This window comes from Lepidochelys kempii, chromosome 11, assembly GCF_965140265.1.
Source record: "Lepidochelys kempii isolate rLepKem1 chromosome 11, rLepKem1.hap2, whole genome shotgun sequence".
Classification (NCBI taxonomy): Eukaryota; Metazoa; Chordata; order Testudines; family Cheloniidae; genus Lepidochelys; species Lepidochelys kempii.
This window is the reverse complement of record NC_133266.1, coordinates 38,475,207-38,498,024: the sequence shown is the minus strand read 5'-3', so window position 1 is coordinate 38,498,024 and position 22,818 is coordinate 38,475,207. Positions and strand designations below refer to the sequence as shown.

The window sequence follows — 22,818 nt, the reverse complement described above, 5'->3', positions numbered from 1 at the left end:
ACCCTCATAAACATTTAAAAATAAATTAGATTCTGGCTGGCTGGAAAATTTTTGACAAACATTTTTTCATCAGAATTTGCTGATTTGTCTAAATGGACATGTTCTGCAGGACTGTGTTGATTTCACGAAAATTTTGCAGGAATCTAGGCAGGTTTCATAGCTCCCAGACTTGTTGCTCTTAGCAGCCGGGACTCCTAGTAAGACTGGGTAGAGAATGGTAATTCCATGTTGTGAAGAACTTAGGCTATGTCTACACTACACAGCTTTTAGCGACATGGCTATGTTGCTACAGCTGTGCCGCTAAAAGTCACGCCGTGTAGTCACTGTTTGTTGGCTTTCCTGCCGACAAAAAACTTCCACCACCAACAAGCAGGAGAGTGCTCCTGTTGACAACACGCTGTTCACACTGGCACTTGTTGCAACAAAACTTTTTCTTTCGGAGGGGGGGGGAGGGAGGGAGGGGGCTTAACACCTCTGAAAGACAAAAGTTTTGTCATTCAGTTGCCAGTGTAGACATAGCCTTAGACATTTTTGGTTTTCATTCCTCATCAGAACTAAGCCCAATTTTGAAATCTCAGAATCCTCTGCAAAATGGAAATTAGCTCCGTTAGATTCTTAAAATTCGATGAGTTTTAGTAATTTAAGATGTTGTGAGTGGTTCAGGAAAGGAAATATTTTTTCTTAAACTGTCTTTAACATGGCAATGTTCCGATAAAGTGAGACATGTTGGACCTGATTCAGCGGTCCATCCCTACTCAGAACATATTGAAGTATTTTGCTGGGTAGCACAGTAGACTTAAGCATATTCTTAAATGCTTTGGTGAACTGGGACCTTAGAGTCTTACCTGCTTCTGTAATTGCTGCGATAACATTTGTTGCAGGAAACTGTATTGGACAGACCAGGGAACTGACAGTGGGGTCCCAGCAAAGATTGCCAGTGCAAACATGGATGGCTCAGATATAAAAACCCTCTTCACCGGTAACCTTGACCATATAGAGTTTATTACCATTGACATTAAGGAACAGAAGTTGTACTGGGCTGTCACAAGCACGGGAGTGGTATGAATTTTTTATACTGTTGCTGTAGTGTCTGTGTGCCCATTTCTGCAGCCGTAACTCGTATAAATAGTTCACGTGTTTAACTGAGACTAATCAGGTGACTAAAAGTTTCAGGCCAAACATGACGGATTCATACAGTATACAGTAGCTGCTGGACTGGAATGAATCTTGCTTTTTTGAATTTCAATGAGAGTTGAATGCCTAACTGCCTTTCGTGCCCCTCCCTCCATGGATACCGAAACAGCAGTTAGGTATGGGGACAACACAGTAGGCTTGTTTACCAAATAAACTATTTATCCAGTGTCCCTGTGGAAGAGTGTGCACTCACACGTTCCATAACATTAAAAAAGCCATAGTGATTTTTGACTACTGGACAATTGACCCCTCGAGGGCTCCTATATCCTGCTCATATATGCTGCTGTGGGTCAGGCAGAGTCCAGAGGAATCTCTCAGTGTGAGCAGGAACATACCTTTCTGATTCATAACTGTCATGGTGTACCTGTGAGGTCCAGGAGGGCATTAGTTAGAACAGGCTTTCCATGAATGACATCAAAGTTTGCGAGAGAAAAGGTGTGAACTATTCACTCCATTCTGCCGGTTTTATTGAACAGAGTGTATCCTTCTAGCACAGGGGTTTTTAAACTGGGGATTGGCACCCCTCAGGGGGTCGTGAGCTAAACCCCGCTTTGCCTCCAACAGTTATAATGGTGTTAAATATGTACAAAAGTGTTTTTAATTTCTAAGGGGGGGTGCACACAGAGGCTTGCTATGTAAAAGGGGTCACCAGTACAAAAGTTTGAGAACCACTGCAGGTAGTGGTGCCCACTTAAAAAAAAGAATAAAGTAGATTAAAATACTTGTGTGTGTTAATGAGATAGGAGTGAATAATATTTTTACTAACATTAACTTTGCTCTTATATAATTATACTTTTTTCTTTTCTCCAAAGAGGCTTTTATTTTAGATTGCCATTAGCTGTTTTGAAAAATGACAAGTTTGTTAAATTTTAATGGAAAGAAAAGAATAGTTCTAAAAAAAATCCAATTCTCGCCCCAAACCCAAGGAAAATGCATAGATTTCTGTTCACAGAGTTTATCAGCATGTATAAAATTCTAATTAAATTCTAACTGATCTCTTAGATTGAAAAAGGCAATGTGGATGGTACAAATCGTGTGACCCTGGTTCTTCATCTGTCTCACCCATGGGGAATCGCTGTCTATGATTCCTTTCTGTACTATACTGATCGAGATTATGAGGTCATTGAGCGGGTTGATAAGTCCACTGGAGCGAACAAAGTGGTGATGAGAGACAATGTTCCAAGACTGAAGTGCCTACGAGTGTATTATAGAGACAGTGAGTATTTGCTCCAATTTAGAGAGGCAGAGTCAGGAAGCCTTAATTTTGAAAAATCTACCATCCTCAAAACAAGAATCTGAAACTTTATTAAATTGCCAACAAGACGGCATGGCAAACCATAAATTAGTCAGGTGGTGGTTTGGGTTTCTGAGAGCATCTTTACACATCATGCAGGTGCATAGAAGTGTATAGCCGCATTCCTCAGCTCTATAGTATTTGTCTGCTCATTTCTGTTCAGTCAGATTACTGAAGTATACAAGAGTAATGCTCTACAAGAGCATTCCTTTGAAACCAAACTAAGTGGGTAGGGCTAATTTTAGTCTTGTCGGCTTTGATGATATGTTGATAAAACATGAACTTACTTATGGGATGCGCAGTAGGATTTATATATGTCTTCGACACAACATTTTAATACTATTATGTATTTGTAGTTCTGAGACAAATTAATGTTATTGCATTTTCAAATATTTCTATAGTTCTCATGTAGGTATCTCTATTTTAAGAGTTTCAAAATATTTATTGGAGCTCAGAGGAGACGATCATAATGGTTCTTTCTGGCCTTAAAATGTATGAATGTAGTTTAGGGTTGTTTTTGTTAGTTTTTATTTCAGTATGATTTCTAGTAGTGCGGTATGGAATTCAAGTACATTAACTTTCACTGCTCTATACTAACACAGGCTGTGTTAACTTTTTCTGGGAGAGAAGGGAGTTCTGATTGATTGTAGAGATCCTTCTCACATGCATAGTTGAGATCTTAACTTACACAATGTCCAAGGGTGTTATGCTCTAGTTTTGACATTGGGCTCATTGCTAGTCAGTTTATTCATTTCTGTGCTCAAATGTCCTCAAGTAATTTGTAGAACTGGTTGATTAATTCACAGTGAATAATATTTTGCTGTGAATTTTAGCATCCTTTTCTACTTGCAAATTGTCCATGAGCAGTTTTCAGTTTTCTCTAGTGTGTTCCTTTTTCAAAATTATTCACCTAATAATTTCTGTGAATAAATCTCAGCATTTTATTAGATTATTTGGTATTGAAATGCCATCCATGTGGTTAATTTTCATAAGAAACATTGGTCAGATGATGGTGTCATTTTTTTCTGACTGAAAGAGCACAATTTATTGAAGTAAGTTTCTGTGGAAGTGTATTTCTGAGTTCAAAAATTCAGTTTCGCTGGATGTTCTAATATTCATGTAAAATTCTCTGTTTTTATGAACATTCCTGGATATAACCTCATTTGCTTGAATATTCTCAGGAGTAGAACACAAAGGGGTATGAATACTTGCAAAGCAAATTTTGTTTTTTTTATTTGAGGACAATCATCTGAGGCATTTCCCAGCTCTAATAATTAGTTGTGCGGTTATCTAGTTAGGATTTTGCTGTCGCATTTGTTTTTATAGTAAGTTTACAGCTGTAACTTTAACTGAATAATTAATTCTGGAATTTTATTAGCTAGTTTACTTCAAATTTATATGAGAGTCATATCTGATCCTGAAAAAATATGCTCTACTGAAGATCTCTTCATCTTAGGTGAGAGGAATCCGGACAATTATTTTATTATTTATTTGCCACAGTTCAAAATTATTAAGATTCTTACTGTTGCTAGCTGCTTATTGTTGTTAGTCACTTTCCTGATAAGCTTGTGGCACGTACACATTTTATTCTAGAACAACAAGAGTTTATAATGAACAGCTGCACTGTTGGGGTTTTACATGCATCTGTTTGTTTCCGACACAGATTCTGCTGGTTCCTCGAATGGCTGCAGTAACAATATTGGAGTTTGTCAGCAGCTTTGTCTGCCTGTGCCTGGTGGGCTATTTTCCTGTGCCTGTGCTACTGGCTTCCAGCTAAATCCTGATAACAGGACTTGTTCCCCATACAGTTCCTTTGTAATTGTTTCCATGCTGTCCGCAATTAAAGGATTTAGCTTAGAGACATCTGATCACTCTGAAGCCATGGTACCGTTGGCAGGAAGAGGTATGTGAAGATAGTAGTAGATGAGAAAAATCTCTTTATGGCTAATGTTGTCATTTTCTGTTAAAGATTTGTAATGCTCTGGGGATTGCCTATCTGACATATGGTGTATTTAACAACGAGACTAATATACTGAATAATAATATTGCCTAGGCATCATGCCATGGAGGAAAGGAATGTATACAATTCAGTGGCATATACTGATCTCCACATAAAGGCCTACATTTTCAGAAGACAACCTCTTTTTGCAGATGTAGTTTGTGAATTTAATTTTAGCACACTGTAATAATCAGACTTTATTAGTTTAATATTCTCCTGCACTATTTTAAATATTGAACAACTGAGCCATAATATATACGATGCTCTGCACATTAACAGAGAAGCCAGTTATATGATCTTATCTGAATGTTTACATATAAAGAGTACCATGGCAATGTAAATTGATGGTAGATTTTATGCCATGAGATTGTAAACCTCAATTCACTTGTCCTTTGCAAATAACATAAACCACAAATTTTAAATAAAATACTTTATATTAAAAATAATTGATTGCTTTTTAAAAATGTTTCAGGACGAAATGCACTTCATGTGGATGTTCACATGCCTTCTGGTTTCATTTACTGGTGTGACTTCAGCAGTACTGTTTCTTCTCAGAACGCAATACGTAAAATTAAGCCGGATGGTTCTTATTTTAGAAACGTTATTACAAATGGAATAGGACGAAATGGAATCCGTGGCATTGCAATTGATTGGGTAGCAGGTAAGCAGAACTGCTGCATAGCTGAATTTATAATAAAAGTTTTTCTGTATATGTTGTAGGAATCTTTAGACTAATTAGTTTTATAGAAAAAGGAACTCATGGAAATATTTCAAAGGGAAAACGTGTGCTTTTAGGTAGTGCTGTATATGCAGAGTGGTTTTAAAATGAAAAAAATGTATGAAGGGCAGCAGTCCCATTGATTACAGTAGGAGTTGAATGAACAAAGTAGAGGACAGAATTTGGCTCTAAGCTGTAGACTTAAAACCATACTTTCCAATTAATATTGCAAGTTAAATCAAACAGCAAGTTATAATTAATGCAAATACCAACTTTTTAGAAAGCATTTATTCATTTAACACTAAACAGGAGATCATTGTCAAGTGCATACCTTTGTTTTTGTTTCTTTGGTGTAATTTCTTCCAGCTGTGTCTATGCTGCACCCGTCTTTTGGTGGTGTGTAGTGTACATACACATGGGTATAAATAGCAGTATAGATGGTGAGGCATGGCTTAGCTTAGTAGACTACAGACATGCCTGAAGGATGTGGATATGTACCCGACTATTTACCCTACATGGCTCTGTACATGTCCAAACCTGTGTCCCCATCTAAACTGCTGTTTTTAACAGTGTAGTGTCATGCTGCTGGAGTCTTTCCCTGCTCCAGAAAAGTGGAAAGATTCTGCCAGCTCCCTCACCACTGCAGAAACTCTTCTCCACCACTGGGAAAGTCTCTGGCAGCTCCCATCCCTGCTGCAGGGAAAGACTCTGGCAGTGGGGAAAGGCTCTGTCTGGCAGGGGTGAAGCAGTGGGGAAAGGCTCTGCCAGTTCCCCGCTGCTGGAGCCCTTCTCCACAGAAGGGAATGACTCCAACAGTGGAGAATGGCTCTTGCAGGGGAAGGCTGCGGGGAAAGGCTCAGCCTTTCCTCACCTCAGTGAAAGGCTCCGTCAGCAGGGAGCTGCTGAAGCATTTCCCCTCTGCCTTCCCTCTCCCAGAGCCTGTCACTGGCATGTGTAGCTACACACCTCGGGGTGTGTGCTTTTCACTGTGGCATGCATTGCACATATACTACTTGCCGCCACAGTGGTGTATATATAGACATAGTGTCTTTAGTTTCAAATAAAATGCTAAGGAAAAAATGTTAATGTTGATTTGAAGCAATGCAATAAAATAAGACCTTTGAACTAAATAGATATTGTTGTATGAAACCATGATGATGAGCTATATGAATGGGCCAAATTCTGTCTCAATTATGCCCATGCAGCCCACTGAAGTTAGTAAGGATGGATGAATGAATCCAGGGCAGAATTTGAATAATGTTATTTTGTGGTACTGTTTGTCTAATTCTTCACAGTTGAGCATCTATTTTTAAAAGTTCTTTCTGAGGAAGCAAATGTCCTAACCAGATAAATACTTGGGTCTTTGCTCATCATAATTTTATTATTCATTTTTTGATCACCATTTGAAGGTACCAGCTTGTGTTCCTCTGGTTTTGAATTAAATTGTATTTTATCTTTTTTTTTTTCCAAATACAGGAAACCTTTATTTTACAAACGCTTTCCTGACAGAGACTTTTGTAGAAGTTTTGCGTTTAAACACTACTTATCGACGTGTTCTCCTGAAAACCAGAGTGGATATGCCAAGGCATATAGTAGTAGACCCAAAAAACAGATACCTCTTCTGGGCAGATTATGGACAGAATCCAAAGATTGAACGTGCGTTTCTTGACTGCACAAACAGAACAGTGCTTGTATCTGAAGGCATTGTCACACCTCGTGGCTTGGCAGTAGATCACAGCAATGGCTATGTTTATTGGGTTGATGATTCTTTAGATATGATCGCAAGAATTCATCCTGATAGGGGTGAGGCAGAAATTGTTCGCTATGGTAGTCGCTACCCAACACCATATGGCATCACCATCTTTGAAAATTCTATGATCTGGGTGGACAGGAACCTGAAAAAAGTCTTCCAAGCCAGCAAAGAGCCAGGCAACACTGAGCAGCCAACAGTTATACGAGACAATATTAATTGGTTAAGAGATGTTGCCATTTACGACAGCCGTTTTCAACCACGGTCTCCCCTCAGTATCAACAACAATCCTTGTTTGGAGAACAATGGAGGTTGTTCCCATTTGTGTTTTGCCTTGCCTGATCTGCAGATGCCTAAATGTGGGTGTGCCTTCGGCACACTAGGAAGTGATGGCAAGAGATGTTCCATTTCAACAGATGACTACTTGATTTTTGCCCTTGAGAATGCACTTAGAAGCATACAGCTCGATCCCGAGAATCACAGCCCCCCATTTCGCACAGTGAATGTGTTAAGAACTGCAGTGGCTCTAGATTTTGACAGCATGAACAACAGAATATATTTTACACAAAGTTCTCCAGCTGGGACAGGAAAAATCAGTTACATTAATATTTACTCAGGAACTGGCACTCCAACTATAGTTGCGTCAGGTAAATGCCATTAAACTTGATCTAAACTAACTGGATATTAACAAGATAGGATTATAGCACCTGATCATTAGTTAAATAGTTACAGTATGTTTATTCTAATGATCAAGACAGACTGTTGAGTTAAGATATTCTCTTGAAAGCTTCTGTTGACATTTCTGCTTAGTTTTTTCCTCCTTTCAGGTTTTTACTCCATCTTTATCAGTACTCACACAAACTATGAAAGTATAAGACTAGTTAGTACTATTATTGTTTGTTTCCAGCAGTTCCCACAATGTAATGAGCATTGAACCAACATATGGGAAAGCATAGTCCCTGCCCCAAAGAACGTACAATATAAAAGGACAAAACAGACAGATGAAAGGTTAGCTGGATGTAACGTACAAGCAGAGTGTTCAAGGTGGTGTTTGGCCATGTCTTGATAATACAGTGTTGGGTACCACAATGTTCTGGGTTTTTAGTTTTTTTTTAATTACTATAGAATATCTGCAGTTTCCTGTCACCCTTGGCATTACCAGTCATCTTGGGTTCTTGTAGGTGTCACCGGGGAAGTGGGTCTTCAACAGAGATTTCATGGTGGGAGGGGGATAGTGATCTTGCAGACCAGCTCAATGAAGGCCTTCAGTGAATAGAGGATGGGGTGGAAGAAGACATGGAGAAGAGAAAAAGCTTGAAAAGAGCTACAGGGTGTTTTGAGAAAGCAGAGCTACTCATCATAATTGCTGAGTTACACTGTTTGTTCATACTGGGCCAAGTCCTCAGGGGGCTTTTCAGCGCAGCCCAGTGGTGGGGGTGAGGGTGGGGCTGCACCTCCCCTGGGAGAGCTCAAGGAGGGATTCTGTCTTGGAATCCTGCCTGTTGCTGTACCCATTCCAGGGGCACAACTTACTGCCCTGACTGCCTTGGTCCCACTCCAGGGTGGCTGCAGAGAGAAAGTAGGGCAATGTCTCTGCCTCTTCCCCACCTGTCTCTGCCTCCTTTGGAGCACTGTGCACTCCCAGAGTAGTAGTGTGGGAGGAGTCCCTGCACTTCCTGGGGGATAGAGACTGCAATTCCTCTTGCCCTTAAGTAGGCCACACAAGTGTCTGAGAAAACCCACTCCCACTGCGTGCCCTTATAAGGGCCTGTTTCTTAGATTTGTATTTAGGCAAACACCCATTGATGTCAATGGAATCTTAACTGGATAAGTGCCATAGGATTTGGCCCATTGTGATGGTGATGATTTGGTGAAGTGTATGGCAATGTTTCAGAAAGTTGTAATGAAGAGATGTTCTCCTTTCTTAAGGGTTGGGAACTCCAGATGGCATAGCCTTTGACTGGATCAGTAACAGAGTTTATTACAGTGACTATTTGAACCAGACTATCAGCTCAATGGCTGTCGATGGATCTAACCGCACAGTGGTTGCCCGTGTTCCACGCCCTAGAGCTATTGTACTAGATCCTTGCAGAGGGTATGTCTTTCTCTTTTTCTTCAAAAGTTTTCATTAAAATTGTATTTTTATATTAGGTGGGGCTGGTAGTGCTGCTGATCGTTAAGGATGCCCGACACTTCCCATTGTTAGACCCATTTGACAGAGAGATCACCCTGCTCTCAGCAATGTGGGGTTTTTTGCTGTTCCTGTGAGGAAACTGCCCATATTTGGTCTTTGAAAAATATGAGTTTGCTCATGTTTAGTAGAGACTTTTTAAGAGTTTGTCAGCCAAATTTGGTACTGGGCATGCATCCAAGGCTGCAGGGCTGAGCAGGACTTTCCTTGCAAATGTTGTTTCTGGCTGCTGTGGTGCTGGGCACCAGAACTGAGAGCTCCTATGCACCCAGGCTCCTCCTGCTGGTGCCTGTGCAAGTGGGGAGGAGGAAGTGGAGGGGTCAGAATTAAGGTTGCATGGGGATCCTTAATTCTGGCATTTCTTAACTTTTGCATGTTTGACTTTGCAACTTCGATATTCTTTATTTGTGGTTTTTTGGATGTAGTATAAATATAAGATTAAATTTAGATATAGACCTTTGGTAGTTGGCTTTGTCAACTAACTGTCAAAAAGACAAAAGCAGTGGCACTCTGAGGTAAATCATGCGGGGTACAGTGGGAGTAATACTATTTTTAGAAAAGAAATAGAGGAGAAAAATGATGTAAGTTTGGAAATATGTGTGCTGGAAGATAACAGCTTGAGGGTACTATGTGAATTGCACAGAGTTCTGTGTTCTGTTCCTGGCCAGTGCAACAGAATGTGCAAGTATATTCAGATATATGCAGACAATATGAGACAGTGCTTTGCAGATGAAATCAGAGGACCCACAAGAGACTCCATCTGACAGAGAATGCTAGCCAATCTGGATAGGTGCCAGAAAGAGCTCTATACCAGCAGGAAGGAGAGGCATCCAGCACCAGACATTGGTCAAACTAGACAGAGAAGATAATGGGAAGGTATCTATCTACCACTCAACTGAGCTGAGCAGAGGACCAAGTGGTGGTTGTTCAAAATAAGGCTTCTCTGAGAGTATCATGTCCCTAGGATTAGTTGACACACCAATAAAATCTACCTATTTAGATTCCTATATGATTCCAATACCCCGTACTATCTGAGTGCCTCACAAGAATTCATGAATTTATCCTCACAGCAGCCCTTTGAATTAGGAAATAACGTTATTAGCACTATTTTGCAAATGGAGAAACCAAAGGAGAGAAATTCAGTGACTTTCCCAAGGTCACACAAGAAATGGTGGGGCTTCACGTGGGTGCAGTAGTCCTTGCTATTGCAGAATCAGGGTCCTAATTGATGGAGATAGTTCTTCCCTCACATATATATTTCCAGCTGACTCTTGACTTCAGTAGGAGAGACCAGAATGGATGTCTCTTACGACAGAATTGAGTCCTGTGGATTTTGTTTGCCAAAGAGATAACTTTGCAATTGTCTGATTGATAGTTACATGTACTGGACTGACTGGAGTACCAATGCTAAAATAGAACGAGCTACACTTGGAGGAAACTTCAGAATACCTATTGTAAGCACCAATTTGGTGTGGCCAAACGGACTTACCCTGGACTATGAGGAACAGCAGCTTTACTGGGCTGATGCACATCTGTATGTATCTGTCTCGTCTGTGGTAGGATTTTTAAAAGAAATTTATTATAACACTTTACTTTCAGAGCTCAGGATTTTTTTCTCCTTTTTTTGTCACTTCAGATGCATTTGGTACCATTTTATACTATGGCCCATTAATAATCATTTAATAGTTTTTAAATTCCATTGTGAAAAGTAATCAGTAAGTACGTAGTGCTGTAATTGTTAATCACATGGTTGTTTCTGTCTTATACCAGGTAACCAAAATTGTAGGGACCAAATTCTGCCACCATTACTCAATCAAAACTTCCATGACTTCCTTGGCAGTTTTGATTAACTAACAAATCTTAGAATTGACCTGTGATTTTGAGAACAGTGTATGTTAGTAATTTGCAGGCACATAGAATTACTGGGTTTCCTGAAATTCACATGGAGTTAAATTTACTCTAATGTTGTGCTAGCTCATTTGTCTGATTCTTAATGCAGTATTTTAGCATCTTCTCTGATCTATACATTGCTTCTGCACAGCTTCTCTCTACATTCATCACTAATGGGCAGTGCCTCTCACTGTGGGGGGGAGGGATAGCTCAGTGGTTTGAGCATTGGCCTGCTAAACCCAGAGTTGTGAATTCAATCCTTGAGGGGGCCATTTGGGATCTGGGGCAAAAATTGGGGATTGGTCCTGCTTTGAGCAGAGGGTTGGACTAGATGACCTCCTGAGGTCCCTTCCAACCCTGATATTCTATGATTTGGAGATGGTCCAGTGTTGTTGCTGGAGGCTCCAGGACTAAACCCCACCCGCAAGCTCAGGCCACCAGAATTTCTGCCTTCAGCAGCAGAACAAGTTGGCAGTTCAGTCTCTCTATGCCTCTTTGTTTTCTAAGTTTAAAGTTTTTTCATGGTGCATAGTGACTGCATTTCAGCTCGTGTGTGTCTCTGTCTCTCCTGAGGTGAGGAGTCACTGGAGCATTGAGGCTCTAATCCTTGGGGTTCCCCAGTACAGCATCTCTTCCACGGCTGTCTCTGCCCCCTTTCCCCTTCACAGCAGCAGAGAAGCCTTGCAGGCATTGAACCAAGTCCAGGAGGTGCTGTGCACAGCTTTTCAAGAGCCTTGGAGGACGAGCTGTGCTCTGCTGTCGCTAGCTGCTGCCCCTCACTCTGCCAGGGCATGAGGCTGGAGAAGGCGAGCTGTAAGCTACTGACCCTTGCACTGCTAGGGGATGGGGATTTGCACTGGACAGCTGTGTAGGGTGTCAGTCCTTGCCTGAAGCTGCGACTCCAGTGTGGAGGGCTTAGCCAAGTCAGAGAGGAAGACCCGTCACAGCCTGCCCCAGAGTAAGACTCTGGCCTCAAAAAGGCAAAAGCAAACATCCCATTCATAAGGCAGTGATTAATGTAGTTAATGGGCAAGTGGTATAAAACCCAGGATTTAAACCCTTTCTCCTTTGCCTTCCCTCCATGAAGGAGCATTTGCTGGGCTTTGTATCAGGATTGCCCCCGGCATGCTTTTGTCAGGGCATGCAGATGCCTGGTGCACCCATGGAGTCCTGCCTCAGGCAGCAGCTGTGTTGCCAGTGCTTACTTTGTTCCAGGGCTTGTCAAGGGCTGAGCTCTGGCACCTGTAGGCTTGACAGTCCATAGCCCCCGCACCTCTGGGCTTGCTGCATCAGTTAAGAAAGTAAAAAAATGCTTGAGTCCGAGCACCTAATTGTTTGTGCCCTCTTGCATCACAAATTAACCACTGAGTGTTGCTGATCTCTGAAGTTCAAAATTCAGGAGACAGACCCTCCAAAATTTTGAGATTGCCCTCCCCCCAAGAAAGACCTAGATAAATTTTTCATCTTAAGCCAACAAATTCCTGAGGATTTGTACATGAGAGATCAAAATTCCTGTACAAGACTCTTTCTTTCAATCTGCCGTCTGCATCCAGAATCCTAAGAAATGGCTGGTAATAGTCACAGCAAGGCTCAGGTCCCCAGTTAGGCATCTATACCCATGCACGGACAACATCACAACCTGTGCCATGCCCAGAGAAACAGACTCACTCAGAATTCGCCAGCTGCTGGAAAAAATTCAGCCCCACCACTTGATCAAAATCAAGAAAAATCTTTTGAGCCCAGTGCAGAAAATTGTTCAACCAGAGGTCAAAATAAGCATGGGTCTGACTGTAATTTTACCATTATGGTAAATATTCACAAAGATACAAACTTCATTGCATCAATCATTTCCTGGCAGTGCTTATCCATAACCAATTGTCTCTAGTGAATGTGTTTGCTGGTACCAAGCATCTGTGTTATCCCCGATTTCACACAATGTGCCTCCAGATAGTCCTCCTGAGAACATGGTACCACTGAGGAGATGTAATACAAAATTAACTGTCATTACTGAATCACATCTGGATCTCTCTTGTGGACAGGTAAGTACAAACAACATGCTGAAAATCAACTCAGTTTTCCCTAGAGATCCTTGCATACTTGCTATGAAAGTAAACCTTGCAGGGTCGGAAGCATACCTGGAAGACAAGATGACCCAGGGATTATGGTCCTCCACTCAGAAAAAGGAAAGCATGCAGGTCTCTCAAGGTCACCCCTTGAGCTGTACCAATTTCCAGTATCTCAGAGTGCCCATCCTTTTAATTCACTTCAGCAGCTCTGTTAGCGGTGTTTCTGAGCACAGCCATAATGTTGGTTTTGCAGGATCAGATCCATCAAGTATGGTGTCCTGTCTCTGACATTGACCAGTACCATATCCTTTAGAGGAAGGTACAAGAAACCCTACAGAGGGAAATTATATAACAACTTGCCTACAGGGGAAGTTTTGTCTTAACTCCCAGTTAGAGGGTTGTTTATGCTCCAAAGCATGAGTGTTTATACCTAAGGCTGTGAGTTTGCCATGGAGGTCATGGAAGTCATGGATTCCGTGACTTTCCGTGACTTCTGCAGCGGCCAGTGTGACTGGCTCAGGGGCAGCTCAGGTAGCCCCTGCGCAGAGGCACACCAGTTGCTGCTGGGGCAGTCTTGGCCTCCCCGCCCCCAGCCGCAGAGTTTGGGTGTGGGAGGGGGCAGGGGGTTGGGGCACAGAATGGGGTGAGGCGGGCTCTGGGCGGCACTTACCTGGGGGGCTCCCCGGAAGTGGCGACATCCCCCTCACTCAGCTGCTAGGCGGAGGCGTGGCCAGGCAGTTCTGCACACTGCCTCCGCCCAGAGAGCTCGCTTCGCAGCTCCCATTGGCGTGGAGCCAGGTAAGGAGCCTTCTGGCCCTGCCAACTCCCAACACCAATGGGGGTCCCAGGCTGCATGCCCCCACCCAACCATCCAGCCCCTCCCTGCCACCGCCCATGCCTCCCCCAGCACCCACGGGGCCCCTGGGTAGCCGCCCCTCAAGTTTTATTCACTGGTATTTTTAGTAAAAGTCATGGACAGGTCACAGGTCGTGAATTTTTGTTTACTGCCTGTGACTTTTACTAAAAATATCAGTGACTAAAACATAACCTTATTTATACCCCTTCCAAAACCAGGGAATAACCAGAGGTCAGAGTTTCTCTGTGACAATGGAAATATTGTTAGGGTCAGAGAAAAGTCTGCTGCCTTTCAAGATGGTTCATGTAAAGGATGTGGAAAAGAGGAAAAAGGAGAGTTGAAGTCCTAATCCTCCATGGATCAGAAGGCACTTTATATTTGATAAACAACTGAGGAACCTTCATTACATCTGCTGAAAGACTCCTTCTTCATCTGGACCTGGAGCACCTCCAGTTAAAAGCCTGGGCATGGGAAGAGAAGTGCAGTTCAGCAGGGTTTCTCCATTAGTCTCATTGATACAGTTTGGTATCCAGACAGAATTTAACCAGGTCAGATTTCATTTCTGGTGTGAGGGGAAACAGAAGGCACTTTGGGGCAAGTATGGTCTCTTTGTTATTTGTTTGTACCATGTCCAGCAAATGGGGCCCTGGCCACTAATTTATGACCAACAGTTAATAATCACAAAGTTCTGATGATCTCAGCTACGCTACAGGTTTTCCCAGATGACTGGTCAGAATCCAGCAACCAAATACCATAAAAAGGTGTGTACCAGCCCTAGCAGTGTTCTTCATGGAGGTACACCAGACTCTCCAATGAGTATCATCAGGTGTCAAAATTCATCAGAATGGCCAAACCAGACGAGCTTATGTGCAGCTTTTTTCTTGCCATTACTTCCAAAAGACAGGGTTGGAATTAGTTCCTCTATCTGTACAAGAATGACATAGCTGCTGTCAAGTGGAAAAGGTTATTCTTGTAGCTCCAGAAATCGTTCTGATCAAGGTTAGTTCATCTTTTTACAACTCCTGTGAAACAACGTTTCCATCATTTTGTTCCAATCCTTACACTCCCTTGGAAAGTTGTGACCTAAATGGATATTCCCAAAATGTCTCATTCTATCCAAAATGCCATGGCCTTAGGACATCAAACTTGCTGCAGGCAAGACATTAAAATCCTTCAACAGTTGACATCCTAGGCATCTGGGAGACTATTTATGGAGTACGAATCAAGGTGTCCTCAGAAGGTCTCTATTGGCATTGTGGGGAAAAGTGTCTGAGGCTCATCTGAAGAAGATTTGCAAAATAGATTTTCATTGCTCTGCAGAGGGAGTATTTTGGTAGGAAGGTGCTACTGGATTGGTTCCCACATAATTCCTTAAATTACAAAGCTTTTGCTTTATATGAGGTAACTTGTATGTCTGCCTATTATTCATCTTGCAATAATAATTAAAATTCTGCTTTATCTTCCCCTCCTCCACTTCTATGATTCACTGTTTCTTACTTCCCATTAGTGATGAAGGAGGAGAGAAGCCATGCAGCAGAAGGAAAAATTTCTTACATGATAATTTTCTTTCTGTCAGCAGCTTCTCTCCTCATTCAGCCCACCCTAGTAGTCTGGTGAATGACCAGAATGCAATTTGTAACAATTGAAATGTTTCTCTAAGGGAGACTTAAACATACAATTACCCTAAGATTAGCTAATGTAAGTTCATGTTATTCACTTAAGGCTAATGATTGGTTACCTGCATGCTTCTACAGCTTTGAAAGAGCTTGTCTGGGTGTTAAATTGAAGGGCGGGACTTAGTCCTGGAGCTGCAACATTGAACTCACCTCTGGACACTAGGAATGTTATTGTTTACAGTGTAATTTTTCAGAAAACCTTTCTGTTCCATTGACAGTCTGCACACAAACATAGCTTTACTACCTGTATTTCTGTGTCTGCAACCTTCATGGGCCTTGTCTTCCCTTTAACTGTACTGTGAAGAGAGAAGCAAAAGCATAGCAATTGCACAGGCACATCTTTGAAGGAGAGGAGCAGAACTCACATGACCTTCTTTCTCCTGTCACCAAAGCCCTGCCATGTGTATATAACACCTCACTGAGTTGTCTGATCACCAGAATTCTGGGAAATGGAGTCAGGCAGCAGCCTTTACCCGGGGCATAATACACTCTTCACATTTGCTCTAATTTCTCTAATTCCCCTACACTCCACCCAGTATTTTCTCCTCACTGCTCCCTTTTTCTCTTCTCACTCCCAGCTTCTAGCAATACCATGCTCCTTTTTTACCAAGCACTTTCTCTCTCCTCCTTGAAATCCCTCCTCAAAATGCATTTCTTCTAGAAATCCTTCCTACTTTGTCATCCTTCCTGCCAACAATCTTTCCACACCCTCCTTTATCTGTAATCTCGTGTTTTGTTCTTGTATGGCTTGTCTGCTTGGACTGTAATCTCTGTGAGGCAGGGAATTTGTTTAACTGTGTGCCTTAAGTGCTGCAAACATTTGTGGCCTGATAAAATAATTTTACATAATAATGCACTGGCAACTGTAGCATAAATTGAGTCTTCCTGAAGCAGCACTATCTGACCTTCACTGGAAGCAGGTGCAGGTGGGTCAATAGCGCTGCTAGGGGTAGGATGGGTAGACAGTATAGAGCAGGGACACTGCTTGCCACAAGATTTGTAGGGTTGGAGCCTATATCTCCTGTGGGCCTGGGAGGTCCTGCTTCCGTTAGTTCTGGTCATTGTTACAGAGGGGAGCCTGAACTCCAAGGTCAACAGAGAAGAATTTGTGATTATTTTATAGCAACTCTTCTTCTTTCATACATTTATTCGTGGGAAACTTAGCACATAGATTTATGTATTTATTTTGTATGTGATCTACTATGTATTTTCTGGTAGCATGAATTTGGATCTTCAGTAGTGCCAACTAAAAAGACAGTATCTTTCCCTTTCATGGTGCCATTGTACTCCTAGTGCAAGTCTCATGAAATTTGAGCCCTTTCAAAGGAAAGAATTCTGTCATGAAATTTGTGCTCATTTTGGTTATGTATAGTGTAGCTTAAATGTTTAAAAGTTTTCTTCTAAAAACTGATTGCTTCCAGTACATTATTTTATTAGTGCTTCAAAGTCATTACTTTGCATCATTATTGAATCAGTAGTTTGAAAAGCCCCTGAGACCTCAAACTGTATTTAATAACAAATCTTAGTTAAATATGCTCCAGTACTTAATTGGTGGGAACTGGTCACAGAGTGTAATTAAGTAGGTACTGGTACCTGTAAAAGTTCAAAGCTTTAGTATTTCCTTATTTATTTTAGACAGAAGATTGAGCGATGCTCCCTTTCTGGTTCCAATCGTGAAGTAATCATTAGCACTGCTCTATATCCATTTGCCATGACCTTGTTTGATCAACACATTTACTGGACAGATTGGAATACCAGAAGTATTTACCGAGCTAACAAATACGATGGCTCAGATCAGATTGTAATGATCATGAATCTGCCACAAAGACCAATGGATATTCATGTTTGGTCAAAAAGTAAGCAACAACAGTGCATCAATCCTTGCAACCAATTTAATGGCGGTTGCAGTCACATCTGTGCACCAGGTAAACTATTATGTTTGATGTTAATGTTGACTGTAGCAGAACTCATAGTATGGTGGAGTGCTAGGTTTAAAAATTACTTGGGAGTGGCTGAAATATTTATTCACCTAAACCAGGGATGGGCAACTTTAAGGTAGCATAGCACCACAAAATCCCCTAAAAGCCCGGGCAGGCCATACAGAATTTTTTTTTGAAGATAGATCCGGGTCACTGAGGGGTTCCGTCTTTTAGTAAAGCTGTTGCTGCCTCATACCCCTCTGCTTGGCTCTGCTTCCCCATCAGCCTTTCTGCACCATGCCACCAAGTTCCAGTTACTGTCTCCCCCTTGGATCATTGTTTGGGAGCTGAGAGCCCATCAGGTTTTGCCCAGCACCCTCAAGTAGTGGGTGAGAGCAGAGTACACCTCTGCCAACAGGGAGGAACTAACCGGACCTTGGTAGCATGGGCCAGAGCTGGATCCTGTGCTGATGGGGAGCCTGACGTATGGGTTCCCCATGTCAGGGAGTCTGTGTTTATGGGGGAACAGAGTGAAGGCAAAGACCATGCACAGAGTCGCAGCACCACTCAAATTTGGCCCAGCCACCAATCTGTCATGTCAGCAGGGACATTACACCATCCAGCTCTGGTTACTGCCTCCCTGTTGGCAGAAGTGTTCCCTGACTCGCCCACGGCTAGGAGGGGTCAGGGCTGATGACAGATAGATTGGCTGTGGAAGATGGGAGCCAATGGGAAGGCAGGAACCAGAGCCAGGAGACATGAGCCCTCCCCTGCATGAGTGACCGAGTTGGTTGGGCCAGTGAGTGGTGTTGCGATTCAGAGCCTGGGCTCCTGCTCCCAGTCCGGTACTCTCTCCACTCTGTACTCCCTGTAACCCCTCTCACTTTAAGTGGTTGTGCCTGGTGCTCAGATTTGGACAGGCCGGGGTGCTACTTGGTTGGGCTATGGCCCACCCAGGCTACGCCCCTGCTCAGTCCTCCTGAATAATATTTTTACTGGCTGCCTGTGGACAGGCCAAATAAAATGATCTGGTGAGCAGGCTGTTTCCCCTATGTCTACAGTTGCCCATTCCTGGTCTAAACTAAAATATATTGAGGTCCAGACTGTACAAACTGAATTTTCTGTGCTGTGACAGCTGCCATTTTGGCTGACACACCAGGGATTGAACTACATGAGCTGCTACAGTTAGAGCTAAAGCACTCTAGCTGGGGCTGTACCGGACACCTGTCCTCTATGGATTCGGCACAGAGGGGGCCTATAATACATACTCACCAGCAGATTACACTGGGACCTCCGAATGGTACCACATCACTAAATATTTCATGCTGCAAATTTAAAATTTTGTCATAATCTGGATTTCTTTATTACATGGTATTACAAAATCTTTTCATTACCATTATTTCCCAGACTCTTTCAGAACCCTTGCTGTACGATCTCCATTTGTTTTGTTGTGTTATTTTAAAAGCTTTGGTAATTGAAATCCCAATTTCCAATAGAAAATGAGTGGGTTTAATAAGTTGATAATGTTGTACAAGTTTGGCACAAGCTGAAACTGTAAAATAAATTTGGGGAGGGATTTTTAAAAGCACCCAGGGCAAGTTTTTTAAAGGCTCCTAAAGATGCAGATAGGTGCCTAGTGGGATTTCCAAAAGCACCTAGGCACTTATCTCCCAGTAACTGTTGGCCTGGAGGCAAAGGGAAAACTCCCATTGACTTCAATGTGAACAAAGTTAGTCTAATGTTTTCCAGTTTTAAGGGCCAGATCTTCAGCTGGTATGGCCTTAATTTTTGACAGCAGGATACTTTCTCACTTGGATCCAAAAAGTGCACTTGTTATCACACTGAGAACAGCCCAGAGATTTCATGGTATTTATGACAAACAAATATTAAAAATCAGTGCACCAGATTTTGAGCTCAGTTACTTAAGCGTAACTCTTGAATAGTGCTGTAGAGTTAAGTGGATTGACACAGGTGAACTGAGATCAGAATCTGACTCAGTAGCCTTGCTTATTTAAAAGGCTGATACATACAACAAAGCTAGCTGTTATAGTTCAAGAATAATGAATGTGGTAGCTGTGAATAATTTTATGGAAGGCTTATCTTAATGTGTTGATACTCTCATCCTTTTTTTTTTTTGTCTCAAATATATGTAGGTCCTACTGGTGCAGAGTGTCAGTGTCCTTCTGAAGGACGCTGGTATTTAGCCAATAATAACAAGCACTGTATTGTGGACAATGGTACCAGGTGTGATGGAGGGCTCTTCACATGCCTTAATGGGCGATGCATCTCAGAGCGGTGGAAATGTGACAATGATAACGATTGTGGGGATGGCAGTGATGAGCTGGAAAGTGTGTGTGGTAAGCATTTTAATAACTGTGTTGGAAAGTGACACAGGGCTCAGTCCTGCTTCCACTGACATCAGTGGCACTTTTCCTATTGGCTTGGTGGCAGTAGGATTGAGTCATGTGGTAGTAATTCGGAGCGGGCTCCTGCCTGCTTTCTGATTTTGCGTCTGCATCTTCATGTGTATTATGACAACAAATCTGCATTAGAAACAAGAAAAGATTTGTAGGCATGCCTTTAACTTTAAATCAAGTTTATCTGACTTTACCTTTTGACTTTGTCTAATTCAAAACGTGTATTTTACTTTTCATGCAGTCCGTTTTGCAGCGATGTTTGCCCTGGCAGGTAAAAGTGAAGCATGTTTTCCTTTGTTACATTTGTCAAAGAATTGAGTTTACATTGTATCCATGACTTTTCCTCCCTGTTTTTATTCCCTTTTAGCTTTCCATACCTGTCAGCCAACAGCTTTTACCTGTGGCAATGGGAGGTGCGTACCTTATCACTACCGCTGCGACCACTACAATGACTGTGGAGACAACAGTGATGAGGTGGGCTGCTTGTTCCGAACTTGTGACTCCCACACAGAATTTACTTGCAATAATGGAAGGTGTATATCTCTTGAATACGTCTGCAATGGTGTAAACAACTGTTATGATAATGGCACTTCAGATGAGAGAAATTGCCGTAAGTTCATCATAACTACCTATTGTATATTTGGATCTGACTCTTTAGACCAAAGAAGAGGCAAATATTTTTGCTTGTGAAGAATAATGAAGCTATCAGCAAAAGAGAACAAGTGACTTCTCTTGACATGATTGGTTTATTTTAACAATATTCTGCTTTATACTATTTTGAAACAAAACACAGTAATTAAAATATTTATTAGCAATATGAGAGCATAGATATTTTATTTTATTTTATTATTAAAAACAGCCTGTCCTCTGTACGTCCCCAACCCTGGAAAGATTTATGCATGTGCTTCACTTTATGTGCTGTGAACAGTCCCATTCAGTTTGACAGGGCTATTCATGGTGCATTATGTCCTTATGTAAGTCTTCACAAGGTTGGGACCCAAATGTGTGCGGTGGGTATATGCTATAAAGTTTTATATCATTCTTACTGTGTTAATTGCAATAGCTTTAATCACCAGCAGCAAATATTATGCACGTTACTGCAGAGTTACTTTACTCCTTAATATGTATTCTTTATATAGTTAAAAAAGTGGAAATGCTTCATTGCTTAAGTGTTCATTTCAAAATCAACAGAATTGTTTTTGGAAATGAGTATTATTTTCAATAAAATACAAAATGCAGTTAAGTCAATATTGACCAATAACATGGCTAATCAGGCTAATCAGCCCTTCTGGTCAGTAGGAAGTTCTCCTATGGAACATTCATAAGTGGAGCTGAGCAAATAATTCATGATGAGAAATTTATACAGTTAAGGTAGCCCCTTTTTCTGTTTGTACCATATTTGTTGGTATATTGTGATTTTCCGGAATGTACTTGTAATTTGCATTTTTCTAAAATTTTTGAGATGTTTGCTCTATAGATTTATCACAGGTATTCGAAAGTTCAGCTATGTTTCTTATTTGTGGTTTGTCAGATAATTCACATGGTATTAATTCTGCCACAATTGGTTGAATGTACAAGCACTTCCAATGTGAATATATGTGCATGTGAATTTACAATATGGTTTCTGTGAAGACCAGCACATGCTACTTTGAAAATGCATTCTGCCAACATTTTTGCCAGTAAAACTTAATTGCCTGAATGTTCACAGAGAGTAGCAGGACAGAGCCATGAGCATGGCCCCAAGTAATTCATATCAACATTTGAACAAAAATGAGTGGAAAACATTTTGAGTTATTTGCCCAACTCTCTTTGTAGCTTCTCAAGACATCCATGTTTAGCTATTAATCAAGAGAAAATATCCCAGAAAAATATGTAAAAAATCTATTTTGTGTTAATTTACTATTGATTTAACTGTGAGGAAAACAGACTCCTAAAGTTTTGCAGCTGTTTTAGCTCCCTCTGGTGTTTTTTAGAGCCACTTTTGTTTCTTTTGAGTGAACAGTGATATAGTGGCAGTCTCTTACCTAAAACTTATATAAGAGACTGAAAATTTACTCCAGAGTAAATTTTATTTTAACAACATTGTGTTTCTTTCAAAATGATACAGTTTAGTGGGATAAAAATGATCTAAACATTTGCTTTCTCTTTCCCTCTTAAAGCTGAACGCACTTGCCAATCTGGTTTTACAAAATGTCAAAGCACAAACATTTGCATTCCTCGAACGTATCTGTGTGATGGAGATAACGACTGTGGAGACATGAGTGATGAGAGCCCCACTCATTGTGGTAAGTAAATAGTGCCCTAATCACCTTTCTTCACATCAGTAATTCATTCCTCAGGTGCCTTTGGTACAAGCTCAGACGTTCTTGTAACATCTGTTCTTTATACTCCCTGAGGTTTATGAGGTATATGTACCATAACGTGCTCACCATTTATGTAGCCTCAGCTTTTCCCAATGAAATCAGGCATAATTTCTCTATCTTTTTTGTATAGTATTTCAAGAATCCCTTATCCATTCTGATTATTCTTTGCTGTACCTTCTACATCAGTGGTTTTCAACTTGTGGTCTGCGGACCCCTGGGGGTCTGCTGACTATGTCTTAGATTTCCAAAGCTGTCTGCACCTCCATTAGAAATGTTTTAGGGGTCCGCAAATGAAAAAAGGTTAAAAACCACTGAACTACATATTTTTCAACGTTACCAGAACTGAGCACACTATTCTGAATGTGCCTTTGTCAGTTCCTTAGTGCTAGAATAATTTCCTCTCTCTTTTGCTCAATACTTTGGTTTATACCAGGGGCTGGCAACCTTTCAGAAGTGGTGTGCCGAGTCTTAATTTATACACTCTA

At 41.4% G+C, this 22,818-nt stretch overlaps 1 protein-coding gene across 5 annotated transcripts in view; it reads left to right on the top strand.

Moving 5' to 3' along the window:
* LRP2 (LDL receptor related protein 2) overlaps positions 1–22,818 on the top strand; it is a 181,170-nt gene that overhangs the window by 97,337 nt on the left and 61,015 nt on the right. For all 5 annotated transcript variants that reach the window (XM_073305750.1, XM_073305749.1, XM_073305752.1 and 2 more), the window contains exons 35-45: positions 882–1,059; positions 2,197–2,410; positions 4,152–4,391; positions 4,960–5,148; positions 6,682–7,602; positions 8,885–9,050; positions 10,522–10,680; positions 17,270–17,559; positions 19,707–19,910; positions 20,338–20,580; positions 22,130–22,255. In XM_073305750.1, coding sequence (XP_073161851.1) covers positions 882–1,059; positions 2,197–2,410; positions 4,152–4,391; positions 4,960–5,148; positions 6,682–7,602; positions 8,885–9,050; positions 10,522–10,680; positions 17,270–17,559; positions 19,707–19,910; positions 20,338–20,580; positions 22,130–22,255 — 2,930 coding nt within the window. The remainder of the gene's footprint in view (positions 1–881; positions 1,060–2,196; positions 2,411–4,151; positions 4,392–4,959; positions 5,149–6,681; positions 7,603–8,884; positions 9,051–10,521; positions 10,681–17,269; positions 17,560–19,706; positions 19,911–20,337; positions 20,581–22,129; positions 22,256–22,818) is intronic.